The sequence below is a fragment of the Perissodus microlepis genome, chromosome 4 (assembly GCF_051167445.1).
Source record: "Perissodus microlepis isolate ML-2025 ecotype Zambia chromosome 4, ASM5116744v1, whole genome shotgun sequence".
NCBI lineage: Eukaryota > Metazoa > Chordata > Actinopteri > Cichliformes > Cichlidae > Perissodus > Perissodus microlepis.
The window spans coordinates 2199928-2225204 of record NC_140464.1 but is presented as its reverse complement, the minus strand read 5'-3'; the positions used below and the strand labels follow the sequence as shown (position 1 = coordinate 2225204).

At 44.2% G+C, this 25277-nt stretch overlaps 2 protein-coding genes across 7 annotated transcripts; both read right to left on the bottom strand.

Moving 5' to 3' along the window:
- Nucleotides 1-72: 72 nt before the first annotated feature.
- Nucleotides 73-9675, bottom strand: LOC146387986 (ras-related protein Rab-35). Its single transcript, XM_084925059.1, has 7 exons — nucleotides 9522-9675; nucleotides 7323-8080; nucleotides 5008-5058; nucleotides 3591-3714; nucleotides 3357-3481; nucleotides 2521-2645; nucleotides 73-1766 (listed from the first exon to the last, which is right to left on the bottom strand). The coding sequence occupies exons 2-7, from the start codon at nucleotides 7375-7377 to the stop codon at nucleotides 1617-1619; spliced, it is 630 nt and encodes a 209-aa protein (XP_084781185.1). The 5' UTR covers nucleotides 7378-8080; nucleotides 9522-9675; the 3' UTR covers nucleotides 73-1616.
- A 2673-nt stretch (nucleotides 9676-12348) lies between these two features.
- On the bottom strand, nucleotides 12349-24605 carry srrm2 (serine/arginine repetitive matrix 2). Of its 6 annotated transcripts, none has more exons than XM_084925056.1 (15): nucleotides 24388-24605; nucleotides 21010-21261; nucleotides 20654-20749; nucleotides 19972-20157; nucleotides 19770-19853; nucleotides 19622-19690; nucleotides 19511-19537; nucleotides 19288-19404; nucleotides 18550-18688; nucleotides 18193-18461; nucleotides 16180-18150; nucleotides 14235-14921; nucleotides 14070-14138; nucleotides 13465-13572; nucleotides 12349-12794 (listed from the first exon to the last, which is right to left on the bottom strand). In XM_084925056.1, exons 2-15 carry the CDS (start codon nucleotides 21255-21257, stop codon nucleotides 12740-12742), a joined length of 4125 nt encoding a protein of 1374 aa, XP_084781182.1. In that variant the 5' UTR covers nucleotides 21258-21261; nucleotides 24388-24605; the 3' UTR covers nucleotides 12349-12739. The 6 variants fall into 6 exon arrangements, with proteins under 6 accessions (XP_084781182.1, XP_084781183.1, XP_084781177.1 ...); XM_084925057.1 differs by having other exon boundaries at nucleotides 16180-18054; nucleotides 18160-18461; nucleotides 24388-24604; XM_084925051.1 differs by having other exon boundaries at nucleotides 16180-18461.
- Nucleotides 24606-25277: the final 672 nt, after the last annotated feature.

Sequence of the window (25277 nt, the reverse complement as noted above, 5' to 3'; positions counted from 1 at the left end):
TGAGGTCACTATACTAAAGGTAAGTGAAATTCTAGGATTTCATTGCATACAGTCTCATCACTGCACAAAGAATCACTGAATTTATTGCTTTTATTGTATTTGGACACATTTGCTTGGCATCAGATTTACATTAAAACATGTTTTGGGCTTACTGGCCTCATTCAGACTGAAATAAGGCATGCAGACAGTTTGTACTCATCACACACGTTAATGTCACAATTGAACAAACAGCTCCCTTTCACTGGTTAAATACATGTTCTGTATTAAGAAAAAAAAACACTAAACAGTGGTTTAAGACCAAAGTTAAAGGACCATGCTGGTGTTTGGTTTTGTATGTTTTAGTTCACTGCAAATACAGATGTAGAGTTTCTCAGTGTTTCTCCCTTTTTTCCACCAACATGAGAACTGGCGATTAAAGACGTGGAGCGTGATATGGCTTTCATCTTCCACGTGTCACAGAAGGTAACAGAACAAAATAGAAACAAATCCCTGCAGCTTGACTTCATCTTCAGTGAAACCTACACAACTATAACCTGTCATTGTGAAGGGTCGCAAGGTCATTATTTTCCCACTTTCAAAACCTCTGCTGATGAGCCAACCGGAGAAAAACTGACTTAACAGGGGAGAAGCTATCGGCTTGTTTCAGACAGGATGGAGCCTGTCTGAAACAAGCCTAGCACGAAATAAGTGAGTAATCATGCAAAGCTGCTTTAATCCAAAAACATGGAGGGAACGAGCAGAATCGGAGCACTTTAACATAAAAACTGATTCTCCCTAAAGCGCTGTGCAGCTGTGGTGGGAGCACAGACTCGACATGTGACCAAATCTCAGGGTTTTCCACCAATCAGGACGCATTATTGACTGACGCAGTGCCCAATCAAACACGTTTCACGCCAAAAAGGTAGAACGTGTTTGAATGGTCACCACAGAGGTCCCCGACTCTAGAGCTCAAGCATCGGTGCCATGTTGGTGGAAAGTTCTTTGGCTACATGTGACCATGAACTGAATTCTGTCTTTGGAGAGATGAGTCATAAGAATCAGTTTTAATGATGAAACCAGGTTTGTTTCCTGCCGATTGAAGTGTTTGAAAATTGTAATCTGTCGTCGATAGTGGTGAAGAAAAAGCCGGGACAGAAGCTCAAGAGGCTCAGACCAACTTCATTTTTGTGGTGTAACTTGAATGAGACAGTTTTGCAGGTGCTGATTAAGCTGATGATCACACACCTCCTCATAAACCAGTGCAGCTCAGACTGAAACGAGTCATTTAAGGCGAGCTCAGGAATCCACTCGTTTGAATAAACGTCACAGAAAATGTTTTTCTGGTTAGCATCCACAAACCAACCTGCACATTAGTCGCTCTTTAGCTTCAGTCCAACACACATGAAACGCTGCAGTCTGGTTAGAAAAAAAAAAGCATAAACACCAGAATGATCCTTTAGGTCATGTGACCTCCTGGCTGCTACTTGCATTCAGTGCTGGCAGACTGTAGACCCTCAGGCACAGCGAGAGCTACAGCCTGCTGTGCTGTAGCTCCACACATTCATATCTGCAGTGAGAGACGGCCTCGAAGGCGCAGAGTTCAGTCTCAGCTGAATGCTGTGGGCGGAAGCGGCGTCTCAGCAGCATTTCTTCCCCCTCTTCCTGCGGTCTCGGTCTCGCTGGGCGTTGATGTTCACCGTGTCCTTCTCCCGCTCCCGCTCCCTCTCCACTCTGTTCTGGCTCTCCTTCTTGGTCCGGAGCACCATGAGGGTGAAGGCCATGAACATCTGAGCAGAGCAGCAGAAACAACACAGACTTCAGGATTATCTAACGCGGCCCCGTGTCCCACTCCCCGACCCTCAAACAGGAGCGAAACCGTGCACGAAACTGTTCGTGTCACTGAAGACATTTTAAAAATAATAAAGCAAATACTCATGGATAGTAACAACAGGAAGCACAGTCACATATGATCCTACCTTTACTTTAGTCTCCGTTATTAAAACACGAGTAAGTAGTCTGAGCTTTCCACCGTGAATATTTGTACCTTGGAGCTCTGAGATCAGTCACAGTGTCCCTGCTGGTGGTTTACCAGCATTTTTATCAGCGGGATTGAGGACAAACCGCCATCTCTGCTGTTACCAAAGTCTCCGTCTTTCAGCTCAAATCGAGACTAAACAGACCCCTCCTCCTCATCGCTACCCTCTGCAGTGTAATAATGAGATGATGATGAACCTGAGATGCATCTTCATCTGCAGGGCTGGACCATCCAGTATGAAGGAAACCACTGCATTAAACCTGAAGCCCCATCATTATGAGACACTTCTGCGTCACTGGGCCTGGATGACAGCAGTGAAAGGACACTGCCCCCACCAGGTCACACTGAGAACTACGACACCACGCTCTAATTTACCTGCCTGTCATTTCAATACCAACCTTACAGACAAAACATTAGGAACAAAGGCTTTCGACCTTTTAATGGGACAAACTGCACACCAAAAAAATCATTTTAAATCAGAGGATGTTAATCATTTAAAGCTTCACCTCTTCAACATTTATGTTCTCTTTGGCACTCGTCTCGAAGACACGGACACCCACCGACTCCCCAAAACGCAAAGCATCCTGGGTATCCACCTGCTTCTTGGAAGGGTCGTCATTCTTGTTCCCCACTGAGGAAAGAAGGAAAATCCATCTGTAAACTCTTCCTGCAGACGTCCTCCCCCCCCCCCAACCAGGGTGAAACTCAAATGCATCATAAAAAACGCAGCATGCAGAATTATCTGCTACTGATATGTAAAATAAGATATTAATAACTGATGCTGCAGGTCTGAAATGAACCAAAGCATCTTTAAGTGTCAAACCCTTTTCACCTCCCCAGAGTCAGACCTGCAGAATAACCTGCCTGTTTAAAATTACTAGTAAAACTTCACGTTTACTGAACCTGAGAAATCATCTGATAACACGAGTGCAATAACAACAGTTTGTCTTAATAAACACAGTAGATCTACAAAAGGACAAAAGTGTTTATGAAGACTCAGCGGGACGGCACGTCTCACCATCAGGAAGTTTATAAACTGTTGGTGAGGGGAAAGAGGCTCTCCTCACCAGAGATCTGCCTGCATGATATCATAATAAATAAAATATTCGACCAGAGTTCAAGCCGACTGCACCATGTGGACTTTAAAACATATCCAAACTCAATTTTCCAAGTCTGGACATTAAAGTGGATAATGGAGCTGAATGAATGCAGCTGCATCTTTAACAAACTGTACGTCACCTGGAAGCAGACGGAGCCTCTCAGCAGCTTTCGGCACACCTGTGAGCGGGTCAGAGTTCACACTGAAACACTGATATTCAGGATGAGTTTACGGTCGACCTACCCAGGATCTTGCAGACGTTGTCACAGTTCTGGGAGATTTCATTCAGCCACCTCTTAACATTTACGAACGACTCTGGATTTGTCACGTCGTAAACTATGATGACGCCGTGGGTGTTTCTGTAGTACCTGGGGACACGTGAAGCGGAATAAACTGATGACCTCAGCGATGATGCTGCAGTGCACTGCACGCAGGCATACAAAGAAACTCGGGGGAGAAAGTTTCAGAGATCATTACGTTGAGGTGATGGTTCGAAACCTCTCCTGCCCCGCCGTGTCCCAGATCTGCAGCTTCACCCGCTCCCCGTCGATATCCACCGTCCGGATCTTAAAGTCCACGCCGATGGTGGTGATGTAGCTGCCTGCACGAGACGACACGAGAGAAAAAATAAAAGCCAGAGTGAGGCAGACGTACTGCACAGCAACGCGAGTGCAGACACACTGCGCACTCCTGCGTGGAGTCAGTTTAAAGTTAAATATCTTTACGTGTGTGTGTGTGTGTGTGTGTGTGTGTGCTCTGCTGTTGCATCTGCAGGCCCTTGTTAACCCCCCCCCCTTCCCCCCTCACGCACCAACTCCACCACTTCAGATGTTTTGGCGTCCTGTCAGGAGCGCCTGGCTCAGTTCCACTCGCCCCACCCGTTTACATCCTCTCCCCGCCTTCGAGAACTATATTTGATTCCCGCTGAGCGGCTGAGACACGGAGAGCCATTCCAGCCGTGTGTGGGAAAAACTCTGCTAGAAAACCTCGATGTTTCCCCACAGACTGCAGAAACGTGGCCGAGGCTCCAAAACGCTTTCTCAGACGGGATCGCAGCTGGCTGTCACACTGACCATCTGTGGCCGCAGCTACAGCCCACTGAACCACCACCACCACTCCAGCTTACATGTTTGTGATTCCAGCAAGAAAAAACTGAGCCGTGTGTTTCTGGCTCCGTCCTCCAGCTGTCGTGAGAACTTTTGGTCTGTCCTGTCAGGACCAGACAAACCGTCCAGTGACACGCTTTAAGCGACCGTGAGATGCGTGTTCCACGGAGCCGTCACACTCGGTAAACAAGCCTGAGTGTGAATGCTGCTGGTAGCGCTTCATAACTAATAACACGTTCGACGACCACATTTCTCCAACACCTGAGCTTCCTGTTATGAAACGATCAGCAAATAAAAAAACTACAAACTGCAAATAAACTTTGGACTCTTGCTGCCTGACGCAGTCACTTCCTCTGCTGGGATCAAACTCGTCTTTACAGCATCATCACTTTGAGATTTGGCTCACGAGAGACATTTTACTGTAGTTTCACCTCGGCTTTCAGTTCAGCAACTTTCTGCTTCTGTTCCACATCCGTGGCTGTGTACCCACGCCACAGAGTGGATTCAAAACGCTGACACAGGTTATTAATATTCCTAAAGGAGTGCAGTTATTGTTTGACACTTGGGTGCGAGCACACGAGACCGTTCAGAGGAAATGGATGAAGCATTTAAACGTTTGATGATATAGATCTGCCTCTCCTGCAGCTCCTGACGTGTTAGGACAGCTCTTATGACTCCTGGAGATAAGATGACTCCTCCTGATAAAATGCTTTTAATTCTCGGCCTATAACTGGAGTCTGCTGTGTGTTTAGTGTGAGCAGGTATCACCTTTCATGTAACCAACTCACCTGAGAAGGAGTTATCTGCGAAGCGGAGCAGGAGGCTGCTTTTTCCCACATCTAAAGGGGGGAAAAGATCAGAGGGACGAGATTAATATCTGTTTGAGTAAAGCCTATTATGTCCCCCACTGTAACTATCGTGACAGCCACATACCAGCAAAACACACAGATGGGAGGAGGTGAGATAAGGAAAGTGAAACAACACAAAATAGGACAAAGGTTGAACTCGCACTGGACATGTGTGAGAAAAGCATCTGAAGAAAAAAAAAAAACCTGACAGAGGAGAGCCGATGAAGCAGAAAGACGTTGGAATAAACGGAGAAATCGATGGGAAAGTTACAGTTTTCTCAGAGCATTAAAGTGTTAAAGATTACACGCCTGCAAAAACAAGTCCTGCATCTGCTTTGCAGGCTGGATGTTTGCAGCTGACACTTGTGGTGTCTATCAAAATCAGATTCCAGAAGCTGGAGAAAAAAAAAAGAAAAATCACTGCTTGGTTCAATCATTTAAGCGGTTTTCCAAAACAAGACTCGACTAGACTCGTTCAGCAGGCTCGGAGATGGAGCTCGTTTATCAGGAACTAAAACCTCTGCCTGCTACGCCTCAAACAGACGGACGATAAACGTGACAGCATTACTCCTCACAGAAACAGCTCTGCCAACGAAAGGCACGAGAACTATGTCGAGCTGAAAACTGGAAACTCGCAGCAGCTTCCTGAAACCGTGTTTCCATCCAGGCACGCGTCTCGTGTGCAGCGATGAAATCCACCCACTGCTCTAAAATAAGTTCCTGCAGGGAAGAAGGTGACCGACCGTGACTCAGCACCTCCTGCAGGAGGCCTGACACCAAAAGCCCTGAAACTACAACAGTCGCTCAATAACTGGAGCCTGCTCTCTCTAAAGCAGAGGATCAGGTCCGTTTGTTTTATGGAGCTCATCTTTGTTTTACTACGAGCTTGGAGGCAGTTTGTTTTCTTGTTCTCGTGCTGACGTTAAACGAGTTTTCCTGGGAACGCACTCCCAACACAAAACCAGGCTCTGCTGAGGCCTGCAGTGCTGGCATCCCAACATGCTTTGCAGCGTCTGAACTCGAACAACATCTGGATTCATGAAATGTTAAAGTTTAATTATCATTATTTTTATTTAGGTACTCAGTCACTCTTACTGGTTTCAGATATATCACACCACCTCAGTCCTGGACTCTTTATTTTATCGATGACCTTTTAAACTAAAAGCTGTGCTCCGCCCCTCATGGGAACTAATCTGCAGCCAAAACACACAGAAACGTTCACACACGCATCAGACACGCCCACCACAGCCGAGTCCGATACCCGAGCTGTGACGTCTTACACACATCTATCTACGTTTCATATCTGAGACATTGTAGCACATTAGGAGATAAGGAAGACAAACAACATCACACAAAAAAAGTGAAAAATCTCCTGTGGAACACGATCCCCGACTGCTCGGTTTCACAGTTTTTTCTGCTCTTGGATCTGTATGATGTCATAAAGAGGCGATCTCTCTAATCTGGAAAGCTCCACCCACCCAAAGCTCAAACCGGGCAGCCAATCACGAGAAAACTGATTTTAAAGGGGGCGGGGTTTAAACAGCTTGTTTCACTCAGAGGACAAACTGATGGGCCACACCAAGGCTCAGTATGATTTAAGGGAGGATTATTTTGAACTGTGACTCATGCAAAGCTGCTTTAGTTGCGTCGAGAAATAAAATTATGGCGCTATAAATAAATAAATGTTTAGTCCTTAATCCAGCCTTGCATCTGGGCTGGCATGAGCTCAGGATTAATCTGTATGAACTGTGCATAATATAATAGAAAACAAAGATTAAATTTAACTTTAAATCACATAAAGCTACTCTAACTGCAAGGATAAGCACATGGAGCTGGGAATGAGCACAGGTCCTCTTTAAAGCAAGTCTATATAAGCAGGCAGTAAGAAGGCAGTGAGTCTGTGAGGGGTCCCGAGGGCTACAACGCCAACACCTTTGAGATTCATGCAGTCAAGATTCTTTCACATACAGGTGAAAACCAGACCAGGTGATCGGCAAAAATCAGTTAAAACCAATTCTGAAACAAACTGGAAGCCAGGACAGGGATGGTGTGATTTCGACCAGTAAGACCTCACCAGTTCATCAGTATGGAAACGTTCCTATTAATAGGTTTATTATGGTTCTACTGGCCCACAGAGACAGCAGCCTAAATTTACTGGAAGTGTCTGTTCACACATCTGTTTCTTGCAGGGCTCCATTAAAAAAAAAGAAAAGCTTTGACTGCAGATAGATGTAAACAAGTTAAAATGTACTAACTGGAGTCTCCAATGATGAGCAGCTTAAAGAGATGATTGTAGTCTTTCCCTGCCATTTGGATGGCCTTGTTTTGGATTTCCAAGTAAAACCAGTTTCATAGGAGGAAGGTGAGCTTCCTTCCCTCCAAGTGCACATGCGGCGCTCGCCTTGTTCCGCCTCCAAACGCTGACCACCTCAAGAGTTTGTCCAGAAATCACAGGTTCGATTCCCCTTTGGGCGTGAGGACATTTCCAGTTACACTATAGTTTCAGTTCTGATGTTCACATCGTTTTAAAAGCGAAACCGCAGCAGCCGGCAGAGTAGGTGGCACTTCTCGAGAGCTCTGCATTTATAATTCACGCTTGACGGCGAGGGCCGGCACCGTGGTTCCACCTTACTTCCAGTTCCACCCAGCGACACTCCTGTGGGGGATTTTCAACAACTCCTCCACAGTTGTGTCAGTGCAGCTCCAGCACTCCTCCTCTGGATGCTCAGTCCTCACATGTACGGCTCCAGGATAGACACATTTGGCATTTTGTGGTAGTGCTGATCATAAATCCAGTTACTGCCCTTCTCCTCAGAATTCCACCCCCCCCCCACCTCTCTTTTTTTTTTGGTTGTTGCACTTGAAAGAAACTAAGATGTTCCTCTTTTTTTTAAACAGCAGCGGTTACATCTGCAGAGGTTTCTTTGACTCAATCCCTTCGGTTCCTCTGGTGGTTGGCTAAAAAGTCACCCGTTCCCTGTTTCATTGCACGAGGAGGGTTCACCAAAAGGAGCTAAACAAAAACAAGGAGAAAAGGTAATGAGAAGTCAGACCAAATCACATCAGACTCCACAACTTTTTGCTTGCTGCGTCCCGCCTTAACTCCCTGCCTGTTACTCAAACAGCAGCTGAGTCACTAAATATAACTTCCTATTCCTGCTTTATCCACCCCCATCCAATGCCTTATCTGTGTTAGCAATAACAGCAGCTCACTGACGGCCATCGTCCAGATTTTATTGTTTTTCTAAATTCTTCAGGTAAAACAGTGGAGCTGAGCTGGCTACTGCTGGGTTCGCTTTCCGTGAAAACAGGAAAGGCTGGACTTCGCTAATGCGAGCTAACCCAGCCGCAGGACGCTGTTCTGTCGTGAGTAGAGCGACGCCAATCTCCACTCCAACAAACGCACATTTAAATGTTCGTAATGTGGCGGCAGAATCAATGCCTTCAACAATAAAACTACTCACCCCGGAAAGTCTTGGACCGATCGTCTTTGATTCGGCTCACATCAAGCCCCCAAATGTATACGTGATTCAATAAAGAAAAATAAACCTACATTTAAAGTAACGGACTGGCTCCTTTAACTACACTTCAACCACCATGTAAGGCACAGCAAATTATTGAATAAAAGTATAAATTACGTGCAACCTTGTGTGTCTATACATGCCGAATTGAAGTATAATACATAACGTTGGAGCAAAGAAGTCCCAAATCTGTGTGACGCGGGTTTAAAATGCTTGGGCGTAGAAAACTGATGTTTTCGCTTAGATTTTTGAAGCAGTTTGGCAGATAATTCCATCAAACATTAGAAGAGATGGCTATTGGTCTGTGGATGGCCTCAGGTCACTGATTCAGCTTTAAAAATCTTTAACGGCCTTTACTGGCAGTTTCTGACCCGCTGCTGGGACAACACGTTCGAAGGTCTCTTATTGCGCGAGCGTTTGTAGCTTTTGGTGGAACGACACGCCTGACTCCGCGCGAAATATATTCATTTTTCGTTAAATGAAATCAAACTATGCCAATCCAAGACTTAGAGTCACTTGTGTAAACATTGTAAAAATTAATCAGGGACGTGCTTCAATACGGCACAAATAAAATAACACAGTGCTGACGTTAAACTGTAGTTTTGTTCAGAGCTCGATGGTTTTAACGGCCAAACCACCGACCTGTTAAGGCACAAACGGGACAAAACTGGTGAATAAATAAATATTAACGTTAATTCAACGGGCGTAAATAAAGAAGAAAGCAATGACCGCTCGTTAAAAGGCTAAATGTGTATTTGGTACTGGGTGTACTGCTGCAGACTAGCAAGAAAACGTTTAAACTTCCAGATTTGTTCATCCAGCCTAGAGTGACGGTGTCCGGGCCCGACGCTGGCCTGCCAAGACGTCGGGAAACTTCAGTGCTCGGAGAAACTTTCAACCCGCCGCCGCCGTTTATTTAAAAAACGAACTTACTGTGGTCATGATGCGGTGCTTGGCCGGTGGGTCATGCTCACAGACCGGTGCTACACTCTGACCTGTGCCCGTTGATTCCGCTGGCTCGCCGCTCCGACGGTCGGACCGTCTCCCCGCCGACCACACCTGACTGACTGCAGCTGATGACCCACTCTCATCATCTGACGCTGCGTTCACGGTCATGTGGGAAAACCCTGCACCCTTCAACCGCAAAGTGCACACCGACACCGAGTACTACAGCTGTTCTTTCTTTCGTTTTCTAATATCTAATCAAATCATCTTTACCCATGTACTGAAACATATGATAAGGAAACAAGCCAGGGGCGTCCAGCATACGACCGGAGGAAAACAGATCTGCCCCACAAAAGGGTCCAATCTGGCCCTGATGGACTATTTTTTCAGATTCTCAATTTAAAATTTTCACATTGTCTATTTTATTTCATGCATTTAATGTACATAATTTACTTACTTGCTTGCTGCATATAATATCCTCCTATATATATTCACTTAATGTACATAATGTTCTCTCTCTTTCTGCACAGCCAAGGAGCATGTCAGGATACATTTCACTGCGTGTTGTACTCGTATAACTATGGATGTGACAAATAAAGGTTCTTGAATCTTGGAAGGTTTTACAAAATATTACAATTTAAAAAAATCTTCACTTGGAAAGAATCATGAGAGTCTGAATCATCATAGGTTTTACAGCCTTCTTACTGACAAATACTTACTGTTTCCCCCCATTACAAATGAACCATTCAGTATAATGAATTGTTCATTTTCTACAGTGGGAACATAGTTACAATAATAATAACAATAATTTCACAGTAATAACTTAATAACATAGATTTATTTGTTAAAGTTAAAACATGGGTAGTAATGCTGATTTATCTTTGAAAGGGTAAAATTAAGAAAAATTAAAAAGAGAGAGACAGAGAGAAGTAAATGAATAATAAAATCAATGCAGAAAGACAAATAACGTACAATCAAAAGTGGAAAAACAGAGATGCAAAATGGTCACTATGACACTTTAAAATGACCCCAAAGCAACAAAAAGAATTATAAAAATTACTGAAAGGAGGATTCTTGAAAGAGGCTCAAACCCGTCAGACAAAAAGGTCAAATTAAAAGGACATAGGGTGAGTAAAAAGTACATAATAAAACTACAAAGACACAAAAATACAAAAAGCAAGTCCACTGAAATGACATGCTGTTAATGAGCTTTCCCTCTGTGACCAGTAAAGAGTGAATGCTAAATAAGTGTAACCAAAACTAAAATTCACAGTTTGAATTTAACCAAAATATTTGAAACACGGAGCTCAGAATCAGAACTTGTCTGTGTCGTGCGTGAAGTTAAAGTAGTGAGAAACACACACTGAACGATGGCGTGTCACCAGTTTTAGTATTACAACAGCAGCTTGCGCTTATGTCCGGTCACACCAAGATTTCCGTTGGCAGATCACTTTTTACCAACAAAAAAGTATTTCACAAGAAATTCTACGGACATTTAAAATGCTGCTTAAGAAATGAAACCAGAGGAAAGATGTCACAAACGACTGCAGGAAATAAATCAGCCGGGTGACCCACATGTGACCCTATATATGTAAATGATTTGTAACAGTATCCTGTTGCAAAACTCTTTATTTTGAAATTCAGAGCTCCAAGCTTTTATTTTGTAACGTTACACTTGTTACTCACTTAATACTTTGTGTTAAACGTTTTTTTTTCCACACTTGTAATTTTCAGTAACTTGCAGATTCAGCTGAGCTCATGTTTTGGAGCGAGAGGCTGGTCTGCTGTCACTATGTGAGAAACGTAAAAATGTGTGAACACATCGTGTTGCATTTGGTGTTTTATTGCTCCACTGGTGAATCATCTGCGCACAGCAGGCAGAAAGCGGCCTTGATTGTCGTTTTTAAAATTACTGCATTCATAAAACGAGTCACTGGTTTTTCCAGGAAAACCTGGGGTAATTATACAACCTACCTGCTCAATGACACTTACAGTTACCATCGTTATTAAACTGTGGTGTAGCGGTTCTCAAACTCTGGGGCGTGGGCAACAAGAAGGAAACACGAAGTGAAACTCAACTGAATGAACAGGACTTTTTTTTTTCAGGAAAACAGATTGTTAAGCAACAACCGCTCAGCTCCTGTTTTTATTCATGATAAAAGTATAAAAAGTCTTTTGTGGCTTTTTATAGAACAATTGTGGTGAAAACTGAATGAGCAATTATGACAGTATGTTTACACCATAAAAATAAACGTGCATTGCATAATTTTTTTTAATTAAATCTGTTACTACAGTACAAATACTTTTACATTGAAAGACTTAAATTTAGTCTTAGAAAATTAAAAACTATGATTAATGTATGAAAATTGCTTGTTACAGTTTCTGAATAAGGACAAAAACTTAAATTGTTCAGTCAAAAGAAGCAAACTGAAGTAATTCTCTGCACTACAACAAAACCTCGATTACTGCTACTTAAAGGTGCATTTCCTCTTTAACACTAAGCATTAACAGAACGTGACTGCTAGGAAGTTTCAGAACATCTTTTTACTGTTAAGACATGCAAGTTGAAATAATGCTCAGTTGTACTTCTCATACACAGTGAGTCGACGTGACCTTTATTGGACCGAGTGAGCTGTTAAACATTCTTATTTCCAGCAGAAGCCTGTTGAGAAAATGGTGTTAAAAGTTAAAAGAACAGCAACACACCCGCTGCTCAAACACTGGTTAAAGTTGAAGTCACAAATTGCAGAAAAACTACAAAAGTACCTTTAAAGTGTGACACAAAGCACAGCAACAGAAGACTCGCAGACAAATAAAATGTACAATTGCCTTTTATTATTATTATTAATAATTTGCAACAAAGAAATTAACCACGTTTCAGTTTCCGCTCACATTAAATGGAACTCACATGATAACCAAAATACAGACAGCTCATATCTACAGGTGAAACGCAACACAGAGTACAGGTACAGAGGAACAGTGCTAGAGTTACGCTTTACTTAACTGTGTGAACTTTTTACTGAGCTCATAAAAAGAGACGTACACGCCAGCCTCGAGCCATCGCTGCTTAAAAAAAACAAAACAAAAAACCCCACTAACACTGGAGACCTCCCGGCGACGCAGATCTGCTGACTGCTGGCTCTGGAGTTTGTGTTGTAGTCCAGTTCAAACACCACAGAAGAAGAAGGGAGGCGTCTGCTGTTGGCTCACTTCCTTCGTCTGCTGCTCGATGATTGGTTCGGTGACCGTCTGTTGCTGCTTCTACCAGGAAAGAGTTTAAGAAAAAACAAACAAGTCATTTCCAAACCTTTTTCCACTACTACTCCACTTTAATATAAATAAACCTTTATTCATACAAAATCGTTTCACAACAGCACACAGCTAATGTGAAACAGGTGCATTAGATACAAAAAGCACCAGCTTCTGTAGATATATCTGCATATATGAACAGGGAGGTTAAATTTGAGATGTTCCGTCTTCATTTTTGTACCCTGACAGGAAGTGGTGATGTGTTCATTCCTATTTGTTTTACAGTTTATGGCAGGTGTGTCAAACACATGGCCCGGGGGTCTGAAACAGCCCGCCAAAGGGTTTCAAAGGGCTTCAAAGTTTGGTCTCCACTTCTAGCAAATCTCCTGGTCTTTTCGCCCTGCATCACTTACTGCTGCACATCTCACTAAACAGCACTAAACACAACCTGTTTATTTTTTAATAATTTTATTCAGATATAAGCCTGCTGAAGTAATCAGGACATGTATATGTAATTGCAGCAGGCTCTCAATATATTTTAGATTCAGCATCATTTAAAAAATACATTTAAAACTTACTCCACAAATTGTTCTAATTCTGTAAAACCAACCAAAATGAATAAACGACACCATAGGCTGCTGTCGCTCTATGTAAAGTTCAAATGTCCTGGGTGGTTACAGACCTGCGGCTCGGTGAGGACGCCACTGGTCTCACGTGTCGGGGAGGAGAGTAACTGAGGGAGCGAGAATCTCTCAGCGAATCAGCCGGCACCCGCTGAGGCCTGATGGGGCTGCGAGCAAAACACAAATCTGTCACCAGACTACCGCGCTGCAACCTCGGTATAATCAAACATCACTGTAACCATTAAAGCTGAAACAGGCCGGTACTCGCCTAACGGCTCAGCGAGTATGATAACAATGATAACTTCCAGAGAAGTGGTGACTACACAGGACAACAAAAAAAACATTAATTGGGCAACAGTTCATTTTATCTGCCTGTTAATGTAGTTTAACATTTTACAGGAACACTGAGGTATTTTTCATGAAATCTTTAAGCTAGCTGCCAGCTCGCCACTGTTGCCCAAAGTGATGTCACAACTAATGATTAAAAACAAACAACAACAAACTATTTTGCAACTTCCTGTTTCCACTTGTTCTACTCCTGAGTGTTTCTTTCTTTCTTTCCATCTTTCCGGAGACTTTCACTTCAAGCACTGGCATAAACGTGTCGTTGCTGTGGTGAAGGTATTAAAGAGTCGCTAGTTTTTGTGTGGTCCTCCCTTCTTACCTTCTCTTCTTTGCTTCCTTCTCGTTGTCAGAGGAAGAGGAAGCAGAGCTCTTAGATTTGGCTGCCTTCCTGTTGGAGAGAAAAGAAAACAGTCTTAGTTCATTAATGGTGTGACGGACACAGTTAACTCCACCGTCCCACAGCTCAGATTATCAGTCTGCTCACCCGTTCTCCTGCTCGGCTTCAGAATCTGAGCTGTCTGAAGAGGACGAAGATGATGAGGAGGAGGAGGATGATGATGAAGAGGAGGAAGAAGATGAAGAGGAGCTGGAGCTGCTGCTCTTCATCTCTGCCTCCTTCCCGTTTACAGCGTTCTCGCTTCTGCCTGTTCGTTCGGGTGGCTGGCGGCTGGCTGGCGGCGACCGCTTTCCGCTTTGACCCCGGTGCGGCTGCTTGCCGTCTGGTTGGCTGCTCCCCAGAGATCTTTGGGGGGTCACTTCAGAGCGGCGAGAATCTGACTGTGAGCCTCTCCCACCTGAGGGTGGAGCATGAGAAGAGTCTCTAGAAGGGCCCTGTGAGGAAGAGGGTCGGCTTTTCTGCTCCCTCCTCTCGTCCTGCTGATCTGCTCTCCTGTCCCTCTCTGATGGTCCTCTGCTGTCTTTCCTCTCTGGCGGCGGTGACTGTGAGGACGCAGAGGAAGAAGAGGAGCTGGAAGAAGATGATGACGAGGAAGAAGACCTGCGGGGTTGGGGAACATCCTTTGGCTGCAGGTTTTCTTTTTCCTTCTCCCTTTCTCGCTCTTGCTCGAGCTCCCTCCTCCTGACCCTCTCACGTTCTCTCTCCCTTTCTCTTTCACGTGAGAGCGAGCGACTTGTCCTTCTTCGCCGCTGTGGAGACGGAGACCGCCGAGGCCTGGGGGGGGAAAAGATTTGACTTTACTCTGTTACTCTGCACAGAGTCAGCATGGCAGAAATCATCATTGGATCGCCGCCCACAATACACTAAACAGAAAAACACAATGATGTCAGATTATAAACTTCCATCTGAAGTAAACTAAGTTTTTATTTATAATGACATGTTAGTACATACAAGAGTTCAGAACCCTAATTAATATTAGAGGGGGCTAATAGGACAGCCTCCTGCCTGCTGGCTACACCCCCATGGCAATCCAGAGACACCACCCAAGATGTGACTTTGTAGAGGCATGTCAACCAGGACAGCCCTACAACATCCAGAGCTTTCAGGAACTCAGGGGAAAACTTTGCCCACCCCAGAGGTCCAGAAACCAAGGAGTTGTTAGCTGCCTCAGTGACCTCACCCCAGGCTAACCAAGTCCAACAGGACTCCATTAGCTTGATGGATCTCTTCACCTCCAGTGCCCACCATCTGGTATCGTGGATTACTACCACAACAGGGAACAACCATCTTGCGGCCGCAGCTCCTGCAGCACCCACCCTTGAAGAGCTCATAGACCCAGGCCTCTGCCTCGTGTTTCCGACACACCCTCACTTAAAGGTTTAGGTGTGCCAGCTCTGTCCACCATTTCCCCCCCACCACCACCTGATCACCAGCACTGCAAACTGACTAATATTAGGAAAGAAGACCGAAAGGAACATTAGTTTCACATTAGTGATCTCTGTGTTTTCCAAAGACTAATGTTTCCCAAAGATTAGTGCATCTTTGGAAAAAACTGACTCAGAATGTCACAACTATTCAGAGACATGCAGCTGCCATCACATTCGTGACATTTCTTCTAAAATGTCCACAGCTTAAACATTTGATATTTGTTCGATTGTGAATGAGTTTGATATTTGCACATCATTTCATTCCGTTTTAATTACATTTTACTCAGCGTCCCAACTATTGGGGAACTGTGGATGTAAATTTGCCCCCTAAATATTCATCATGTGATCTGTTACCTACTCAAGATTTACTTCGTACAATTTTCCCTTCTGTTGCCGACGACTGGAACTCTTAGGATTTTGTGCGTGCTGTAGCCGTGTATTGCACTTAGACAAGCTCAAGCAGTCACAGACAAAAATACAATAAAACATAAGATGATGACATCCCTGTGAGGAGGCTGTTCATTAACTTAAGAGAATATGGATGTTGCCTCATGACAACACTGCCCTGCAGACCCTGCACACTTACATGTAGGCTTGTCTCTTACCTGTTGGGGGGGCTTCGTCTTCTTAGACCTCTTGAAGTGGACCTGCTACGTCTCCTTGGACTTCTGGACCTGGTCCTCCTGATGACCCTATCCCGCTCCCTCTCCCGGTCTCTGTCCCTCTGCCTCTGCCTGTCCCTGTCTCGGTCTGACCAGGCTGGAGGAGGTGGAGAAACTCTTCTGGACCGGGCTGGGGGGTCCTGATACTGCCTGGGTGGAGTGCGACGGGGGGGTGAGACGGTAGCTTTCCTCTGGGGTGGAGAGCGTGACCTCCGGGCAAAGGGGCTAGACCTTGTGGCCCCCCTGGTTGTGTCTTTGTCCCTCCCTCTCTCCTTTTCCCCAGCCTTTACCTCTGCTCTCCCCCTCCCACCATCAGCCTCAGAGGGAGAATATCTCCTGCCTCCTCTGGTGTCTGCTCTGCTGGGTGGGGAAGGAGGTGGGCTGGGACTGTCCATCTGTGTGGGGCTGTAGCGTTCCTGGCCTTTGGTGCGGCGTGAGCACTCCTCTGTCGGAGCTCTTTGAGGCAGTCTTTCCCTCTCGGGTGCATCTCTTCCCCCTGCTCCTCCTCCTCGCTCCCTCTGGGAGCTTTTGGGTGTGTCGCGTTCAGAGGCCGAGCTTTGCTGTTTACCGTTGGCTAAATGTCTCTGGACTGCAATCCCGATGGCGGACAGTGCAGCTTTTCCTAGGCTGTCCTTCTCCCTCTGTGGGGATCCAGCCTTTTTTGACTTGCCTTCATCTTCAGAGGATGAGGACGAGGAGGAGGAGGAAGATGATGAAGAAGATGAGGAGCTATCACTGTCACTGTCGCTGCTGCTATTGCTGCCGCTACTACTGCTGCTGCTGCTGCTGCTACTGCTCTCCCGTTTCTCAGCAGGCTTCTCCTTCTCCCTCACCTCGGGTCTTTCACTCACCGCCTTCTCGGCAGGCCTTGATTTATCTCGCCTGATTTCTGAGGACAATCGAACCTCGTCCCGCTTCCTCTTGCCTTCCTGGACTCTGTCTTCTTCCCTCTGCTTGTTCAGATGCCGGTCCTTCTCCTTGTTGCCCTCTCTGTCTGTTTCTCCTCTCCTGTCGTTCTCCTTTTCCCTCTGACGTCCATTGGTGACAGGTGAGTGGGAAGCAGGTGACAAGGAGTCACGGGATGGTTGTCCGTCCCTCTTCCTGTCATTTCTCTGCTGGCGAGGAGGCGTCTCCCTTGCAAGTCTCCTTGCATCCTTCCTGTTGTCCCTTTCGTTTGGCACTGTTGACTGCAGATCATTAGTTCTGCGCTCCCTCTCTCTACTCCTCTCCCTCCTTGTTCTCTCTTTTTCAGGGGGAGGCGAAGGCGTGGAGGAGGAGTCATGTCTTGACTTTTTGTCCAGTTTAATTCCGTCTTTGCTCCTTTCCATCCTAGTTTCCTGTTTCAGAGGGGAAGGGGAAGGGGATGAGGAGGAGTCATGTCTTGTCCTCTGAGGGATGCTCTCCTTTCCTTTGTCCCGCTGTTCTTTGCTCCTTGAACGCCTCCCTCTCTCCATCTCTGGACTTGCTGATCTTCCCCTCTCCATGTCTCTGCTTCTGGAGCGCTTACTTCTCTCCCCCTCATTTTCTCTGCTCCTTGATCGTCTCCCCCTTTCCATCTCTCGACTCCTCGATCTCCTTACCCTCTCCGTGTCTCTTATTCTTAAATGCTGCCCTCTGTTCCTTTCCATGTCCCGACTCCTCGATCGTCTCCCCCTGTCCATGTCCCGACTCCTCGATCGTCTCCCCCTGTCCATGTCCCGACTCCTCGATCGTCTCCCCCTCTGTATGTCTCTGCTTCTGGAGTGCCTATTTCTCTCCTTCTCCTTGCTTCTTGAACGTCGTGATCTTTCCCTCTCATTTTCTAAGCTTCTTGAGCGCCTCCTCTTCTCCATCTCTACACTCCTCCTCTTCTCCATCTCTACACTCCTCCTCTTCTCCATCTCTACACTCCTCCTCTTCTCCATCTCTACACTCCTCGAGCGCCTCCTCTTCTCCATCTCTACACTCCTCGAGCGCCTCCTCTTCTCCATCTCTACACTCCTCGAGCGCCTCCTCTTCTCCATGATCTCCACACTCTGGGAACGCCTTCTTTTCTCCACTTCTCTGCTTCTTGAGCGCCTCCCTTTCTCACTCTCTTTCTGCTTGCTCCTGGACCTCCTTCCTCTCTCTCTCTCTGTGGCTTTTGCCAGCTGTGGTGGGGGAGAAGGGGATGAGTAGTCGTGTCTCCTGGAGGTCCTCTCCATCTCGCTTGGTCGCTCTTTTTCCCTCTGAAGATTGGGCCTCTTCTAGATGACATGAAAATAGCGTTTCCGTCACTTTAAGGTGTCGATCAATATTTAAATAGTATTAGTGACCCCACACGCTCAGCCTTACCCGTTCGCCCTGTTCTGGGCTCTGCTCCTCATGGCCTCGTCTCCTCCTGCCTGGAGAACTGCCTTTTCTACCTTCAACAACGTTTCTTCCAGTCTGGTCCTGTTGACGTGATCTTGGTGGCGCCGGAGATGGGCTGCTGCTAATGTAAGGGGGGGGGGAATTTAATAATTAACGATTTGATCCAAAATGTCAAAGCTGTTTTTAAAGTTAAGGGATTCACTGATGTATTGCTTTGTCTGTAAAACTTTCTATCCAGTTTACTGTGACGTGGCAAAAACAGCCTTCACATCCTCACATTTCTGAGAAACTATAAGCAAAAAACATGATCTCTCCCCATCTGTTCCTTTTATCTGTTTTTCAGTCTGTAGTCATGTAGAACAATACTTCGTGATGATCCATGACGCAGAATCAAGTCAAAAGGAAAAGAGATCATGACCTTATGACTAGGAATTAAAAACATGAATGTCACATATTGGGTCGAGGTCAGAGTGACATGAAACATAAAGCTATTCCTTGTTGGTTAGCTCCAGTAGGACACGATTTTACCAAATACAATAACGAAGCTTTTGTTTTTCTGAAAAGACAAAAACGAAAAGATAAAAATGAGAAAAAACCCCTCAAATGATACAGTAGGGAAGATAAGTGGTGTCAAACTGAGTACGAACGGCACTGTAAGGTTAATTATGAACAGCCAGTTCCTCAAAGCTGGCCCTGCATGTCTCCTGTTTGATGTCATACCTGTGAGCAGAGCTGGAGGAAGCGCTCCCGCCTCGTCCTGGCTTTGCTTTTGGAGGACTCGCACTTTCACTCTTTTTTCTGTTTTTCTTCGACACCATCTCTTTTTCCTCTGACGAACTTTAAAGAGGGCGAAGGACAAAGTTAGACACAACGCTGTTTAAACAGCGACAAAATCAAACGCTGCCGATTGGCTGTCAAATACAAGAGTCTGATAAACACCTACCTGTCTTCTTCCTCCTCTGACACCTCTCTGAAAAAGAGATTTTCAGGTTAACAGTGACAGTCTGTATGATATAAATGAATATGAATGAAAAAATAAATGGTGGTGTAATACCGTTTCTTCTTCTTCTTTTTAGATTTCTTCTTCTCTCTGCGAGGTGATGGGGAGGGACTCTCTGAGCTGCTTGGAGAAGAAATAAAACCATCAGACCACCGCTCAGCAGCCAAAACCTTTTCTGCTTTCCCCTCATTTATCGTCTCACCTGTCTCTGTTCTTGTTTTTCTTTTTCTTCTTGCGACTGCGCTTCTTTGGAGGAGAATCTGATTCATCTGAATCTTCCAGCAACCTGAGAGAGAAAAAAACAAAAAACAAACAAACCAGACTCTAAATAATGATCAAAACATTAATTAATAATTAATTTGATGTGCACTCAGGCTCTGAAGGTGTTTTTATGTCCTCCTCACGTGTATTTCTGTTGCTGTTGCCTCTCCCTCTCCAGTCGTTCCTGCTCCCTCTTTTCCTTCTCTTTCTCCTTGCGGTCAGCGTGGAAGGACGATCCGTCCACGTAATCGCTGGCGATGCCAAAAGCAGCGCGAAGGCGGTCATTCTTCTGCTGGTTGGCTGCAGCGAGGGCATGCGTCTCTGTCACCCTGAGAAGAAACAGTAAAAACCCAACAACACGCTCTGAAGGATTAGAAGTTTCTGTCATGCTGTTTTCCAGAGTTTAGGCACCTGGGTAGCACGTGCAGACCAAGCTTCCTGTAAATTCTGCAAATAATGAGCTGGTGCCCCTGAACATCACACTGCAGCTCTAATATTAAGACATGGCAGGATTTTACAAATGTAATTAACTGGACGTTCTTTTAAATTAATGGACACAAGACAATTTTAGCCTTATTCCTTCCGCTGCAACCCTGTTGCTATCAAATGAGCTCACGGTGAGTAAAGAACCAAAAGAAATAACAAACTGACAGGTGTGATTATCCTCCGTGCAAACTGTATACGAGGTCAGCAAGTACGAGGCCTGGTGCTGGTTTATAGAAAAATATGTTTCTTGAAACCAATAAAAGAAAACAGGCAACCAAAGTTGCTTCAAGGAATCAATTTGTGATTTCTTTTATTATTAATGAGGACATAAATGCTTACGTTGGTCTCTCGGTGGAGGCGGGTGCAGGCTCCTCCTTCTCCTGCAGCATCATGCGGAAACTGTTCACCTTCTCCTCGATCTCCTCAGCAGAATACCTGAGCGTTCACACAAAGAAGATTTAGCAATATGCAGAAGTCGGTGTAACAGCACGCTGCACTACCAGTACTTCCTCCCACTGAAGCAATCTGGGTGGATTGATTACATATTTCTAAACACACGGTTCAATATTTTTGTGAGAGAGGAAAAAAAAAAAAGATCAGTTAATATTTTAAGAATAAGCTGGAAATCCTCACGACTTCAAACACACAGCAGCTTAGATAAAGAGATTCATTTTGAGTTCAATAACCATATTTACCCTTGCTCCTCCATCATGTCCTGCAGCTCGGCACACTTCACCTCCAGCTGCCTCTTCCGCTGGTGCTCCAGGATGTCGGCATTGGGCTGCCTGTTGAGCTGGCTCTCCAGCCTCTCCCGGTCCTTCTCATCCCGCTCGCCACCACGCTCGTCCCGCGGCCGCTTGACCCGCAGACTCGATAGGTTGCGCTGCACGTAGCCATTGGTGCCACTCCCGCGCGGAGTCGTCAGGCCAATCCCATTGTACATGGCTCTGAAGACGTGAAGCAAGTGGTTAAACATCAGATATCAGCTGCAGTAAAACGTAATAAACATAAGTAGAAAAAACAAACAACAATCAGGATCATTGAAAGGACCTGATATGCTGATGAGGTCCAAGTGAACACTGAATAACAAATATGGAGCTCAGGAAAGGGGACAACCTGAAGATTAAAAAGAAAAAAAAAAGACTCACTGCAATAGGGGTGGGCGATGGAAACGATATAAATTTGGCCAACGATAGAGATTTTGACTATACCGCTCTACCGCATGTTGATGATGTCATCAAGCTGCGCCTGTTTTGGTTGAAAGCATCGCAGCGGCTACAACCATTATCTTCTGCAAATTATGGCGGGCGACAGTCATAGCAAAGAGATGAAGCACTTTTAAAATATGGGGAAAGCCAAAACCTGCGCTTCCTCCACTTCCGTAACATTGATTCATTAATGTTGAATTCTCTCGCAGCTGCTCTGTTCCCATGTTGCTGCAGTATATTAATGACTAACCTCGTATTGTGGATGAATAATCTCAGTTGTTCTCCTGACTGAAGTTTGGCCCGTGTATAGCATCCTGCTATGCGACTGCATTTGTCCCTGACCACCAGAATCCCTCACGTTCACTTTTATCGAGTGGAAAAAAAGTTGGCGTTCATCCTCCAGCTTCACTGTGCTAATGTTATGCTAACATAGCTGTGTCGCTAGCAATCACGTAGCACAACATTATATAGCAGCTAGCCCAACTTCAGTAACCCTGCAAACGTCACTGCTGTTTAGTTTTCTGTCTCCATTTATGTTGGAAGTGGTAGCAGAGCTGTACGTTTGAATTAGTTTCAGAAATCTCTGTCAGAACATGGTATGAAATGTTTAGGTGGAAACTAGCGAGCTAACTTCCTGCTAACTTCTAACTCCGTTAAATTTGTTTTCATGGATGCCTGGATGTAAAACTTAATTGTTACACCCGATAAAGCAGCAACGCTGATGATTTAATTAAAGATGAAAGAATTTAGACCGCTTTTAACTCTTAGTGTTCGTTTGACTTTGGGACCTGAAACGGACGGAGTTTTGGACCCAGATTACTCCGTGAAGCTCCTCACTACAGCAGCCGTAATGCTCTGACAATCCATCAAGCAGTGCGGCTTACCAAAGTTGTACTAAAACATTATTTAACAGATTTCTGCAGCCAAAATCGGTTCGAGGTCAGTAAGCACAACCAGAATTTATACATAAGGCACACTCTCAATTTTTGAGAAAATTAAAGGATTTTAAGTGTGCCTTATAGTGTGGAAAATACGTTATACAGAAGAAAAGAATATATCGTGATATATATATGTCATTACCGCACATGCTTCAAATTATATCGCAATATGAATTTTAGGCCATATCGCCCAGCCCTACACTGCAACACTAATGTGAATGAGTGTCTCAAAAAGCCACCTGGTGTTTTCCCTGCATCTGAAAAGTCAGTGTTAGAACCTACAATATCTAAAAATGAATGATTTAAACTTTGAAGCGCGTGTATGCAGACTCTACGCACACCGAACAATACAAATGCAAATAGATCAAATGCTGATTGGTTAAAAAGTGGGTTGGAACAGGGAAGGGAGCAACAGTGGAGTCCCCACAAATGACAGAAGACCAACAAATATACAAAGAGAAACAAACAGTGGCAGCAGAGGACACCGTTTATTGTTCTTAACACTTGGTTTCATTTCAGCTCTTTGAATGTTGGACCTCTGCTCTTCTTCACGGGTCACTAATGGACCAACAGCAGCACAAACAAGACAATGTGCAGACTGCTGTCTGCAAAGCTGTCCGAGGACCACCACACTGGCATGTTTGAGCCATTACCTCTCACAATTTCAACAAAACAGGGTTCACCATGTCATCTACTATTAGGAAGGTTAGTTGGGCCGATCACTGGCTGCTCTGTATACAGACTGTACAGTCAAGATACTGATCTGCAAGTTGCTCTCTAATGCATTTGGAGCCTGAATGTATAGAAAGCACTATGATATGACTGCTGTATAAAGTGCTTTGAGTGCTCATGTAGAGTAGAAAAGAGCTTTAAAAGAACTTTAGTGTGTGTGTCATGTCATTTCCATGTTCTGGCTTTGTTGTAATGCGCTTGAAGGACATGTTTAACGTTTTTAAATTGTTCTTTGTGCTTAAACAGAAGTCTGCAAAAGCAATTAAGGGTAAATATAAAATGTTAAAAATCAAAAAATTAAATATTTACAAAAATGTGTGTGGAATAAAGTACTGTACAAGTAAAGATCCAAAGTAAAACCAAATCAAATTAAAAAAAATAATAATTGTAGAATTACATTTAAAAAAAAAAACATCTAAAAATACTTCAAACTAAATAAAAAAATTCAACAATATTTAGGTAAAATAGAAATACTAGTATACGGCTTAAAATAAATAAATAAAAATAAAATAATAAATAAATAAAATGGTAGTAGTAGAAAATCAATTATGCCGACAGCTCCCTGATCCTGAAGCAGCTGAGAACTTCTAGAAGTCTTGCAGGATGTGGTTACGGTTCGACAACTATAACTTTTCTCATAGTCTCGATTTCGCTGCTAATAACCAAATATTCCGACGCAATGGTAGACGTTAAAAAAAACTGGCAGTGATTATTAGTCGTACCTGTTTAAAGCCTCAGACTGTCACAGGTGTATCATTAAATCAGTCTCTCGCACTCTTTTTGTTTTTTGTTGACACGGGTTTGTTTGAAGCTTCGGATCACCGAAGGCTGGAGCAGCCTCTGAGCCGGGTAGCACACGCTGTGTGGGTCGGTGTGCGTCTCCGCTCGTGTTTAACGTGAATTCTTTTTCATTTGATCTGAATTTATTACCGCTAACAGTAATTTTTGGCGCACTAACACGTGCGCCATAACAGGCCTGCTGTTGCGCCTGATTGTTAAATAAACTCATTTATGATAACTAACGCCAACAGAACCGAAGGGATACGCAGATTATATTTATATATAAAAAATTAAAGGAGTAAATGCAGCTTCTCTGACATTTGGTTTCCTTACCAACTGGCGAATTTAACGCCATGTTTCTGAAGGCCTCTCAACACACAGCGAAGCTAATATAGCTAACGTATTTGATACGTACCAGCTTGTTCTCCGGGCGGGGGCGAAGAGAAAACGGCGTCTGAGATAATTTGGCGGTTAATAAGGTCCCTTACAATCACACGATCACAGAAATTAGATTATAATAACAGTGTCTTTAAAACTATGCAAAGATAAAGAAACGCTGCTAGCTCCGTTTGCTTTCAGATAGCCCCTCTGGTCTCCAACCGCAGGAAGAACGAGACTCCCAGTGACGTCAGACGCACGCAGGCGCGGATAAAGACTGATGCGTTCAGATTCTGAAAGACAGAACCATATTCACAAAAACTACACCGTTCCGTCGTTAACTATTATATTGAGCTTACTAAACTACCTGTTAAACTCTCTGAATTCCATAAACAGGTCCTTCTTTATTGGAAAATGTTATTTAAACATAATTTCACTCCACATAATAGCCCAATTTGGAACAATAGATATATACTGATGAACAGAAAATCTATTTTTATTCAAGATTGGTTATCAAAAGGTGTTTGGGCAATTGCCCATTTTGTAGATGAGGAAGGACATGTTCTAGGACATCAAGATTTTTGCCAAAAGTTTAATATCCAATGTTCTAAAAGTAAATTTAATCGGGTTATAAAATCCATTCCATTGTCACTTAAAAACATAGTTGTAAATGATATAATATATCATATAATATATATTCTGACATCTCCCCCAAGTTAAGGCAATTATATAAAGATGGCATTCGATTTTGTGATGTTAAATGCAATAATAAGTTTCTAAGATCTTCATTAAGGAGTCTTTATTCTCCAAATTTACTTAGATGTAATTACATATTAAAATATTTCCAAAGGGAAGAAATTGAAAAAATAAGAACTGATTATATCACCTTCCCTATCCCTCCTAAAGGGAAAGAAGTCCAAATTAAAA

Coding starts and splice junctions, on each gene's coding strand:
- srrm2 (XM_084925051.1), bottom strand. CDS start 21,257: ATGTACAATGGGATTGGCCTGACGACTCCGCGCGGGAGTGGCACCAAT. Junction 20,158..20,653: donor GCCTCCACCGAGAGACCAAC/GTAAGCATTTAT, acceptor GTTTCTTCTCAG/GGTGACAGAGACGCATGCCC. Junction 12,795..13,464: donor GCGTCCTCACCGAGCCGCAG/GTCTGTAACCAC, acceptor CTTTCCTGGTAG/AAGCAGCAACAGACGGTCAC.
- LOC146387986 (XM_084925059.1), bottom strand. CDS start 7,377: ATGGCAGGGAAAGACTACAATCATCTCTTTAAGCTGCTCATCATTGGA. Junction 3,715..5,007: donor CGCAGATAACTCCTTCTCAG/GTGAGTTGGTTA, acceptor CGTCTCGTGCAG/GCAGCTACATCACCACCATC. Junction 2,646..3,356: donor CAACGTCTGCAAGATCCTGG/GTAGGTCGACCG, acceptor TTCTTTCCTCAG/TGGGGAACAAGAATGACGAC.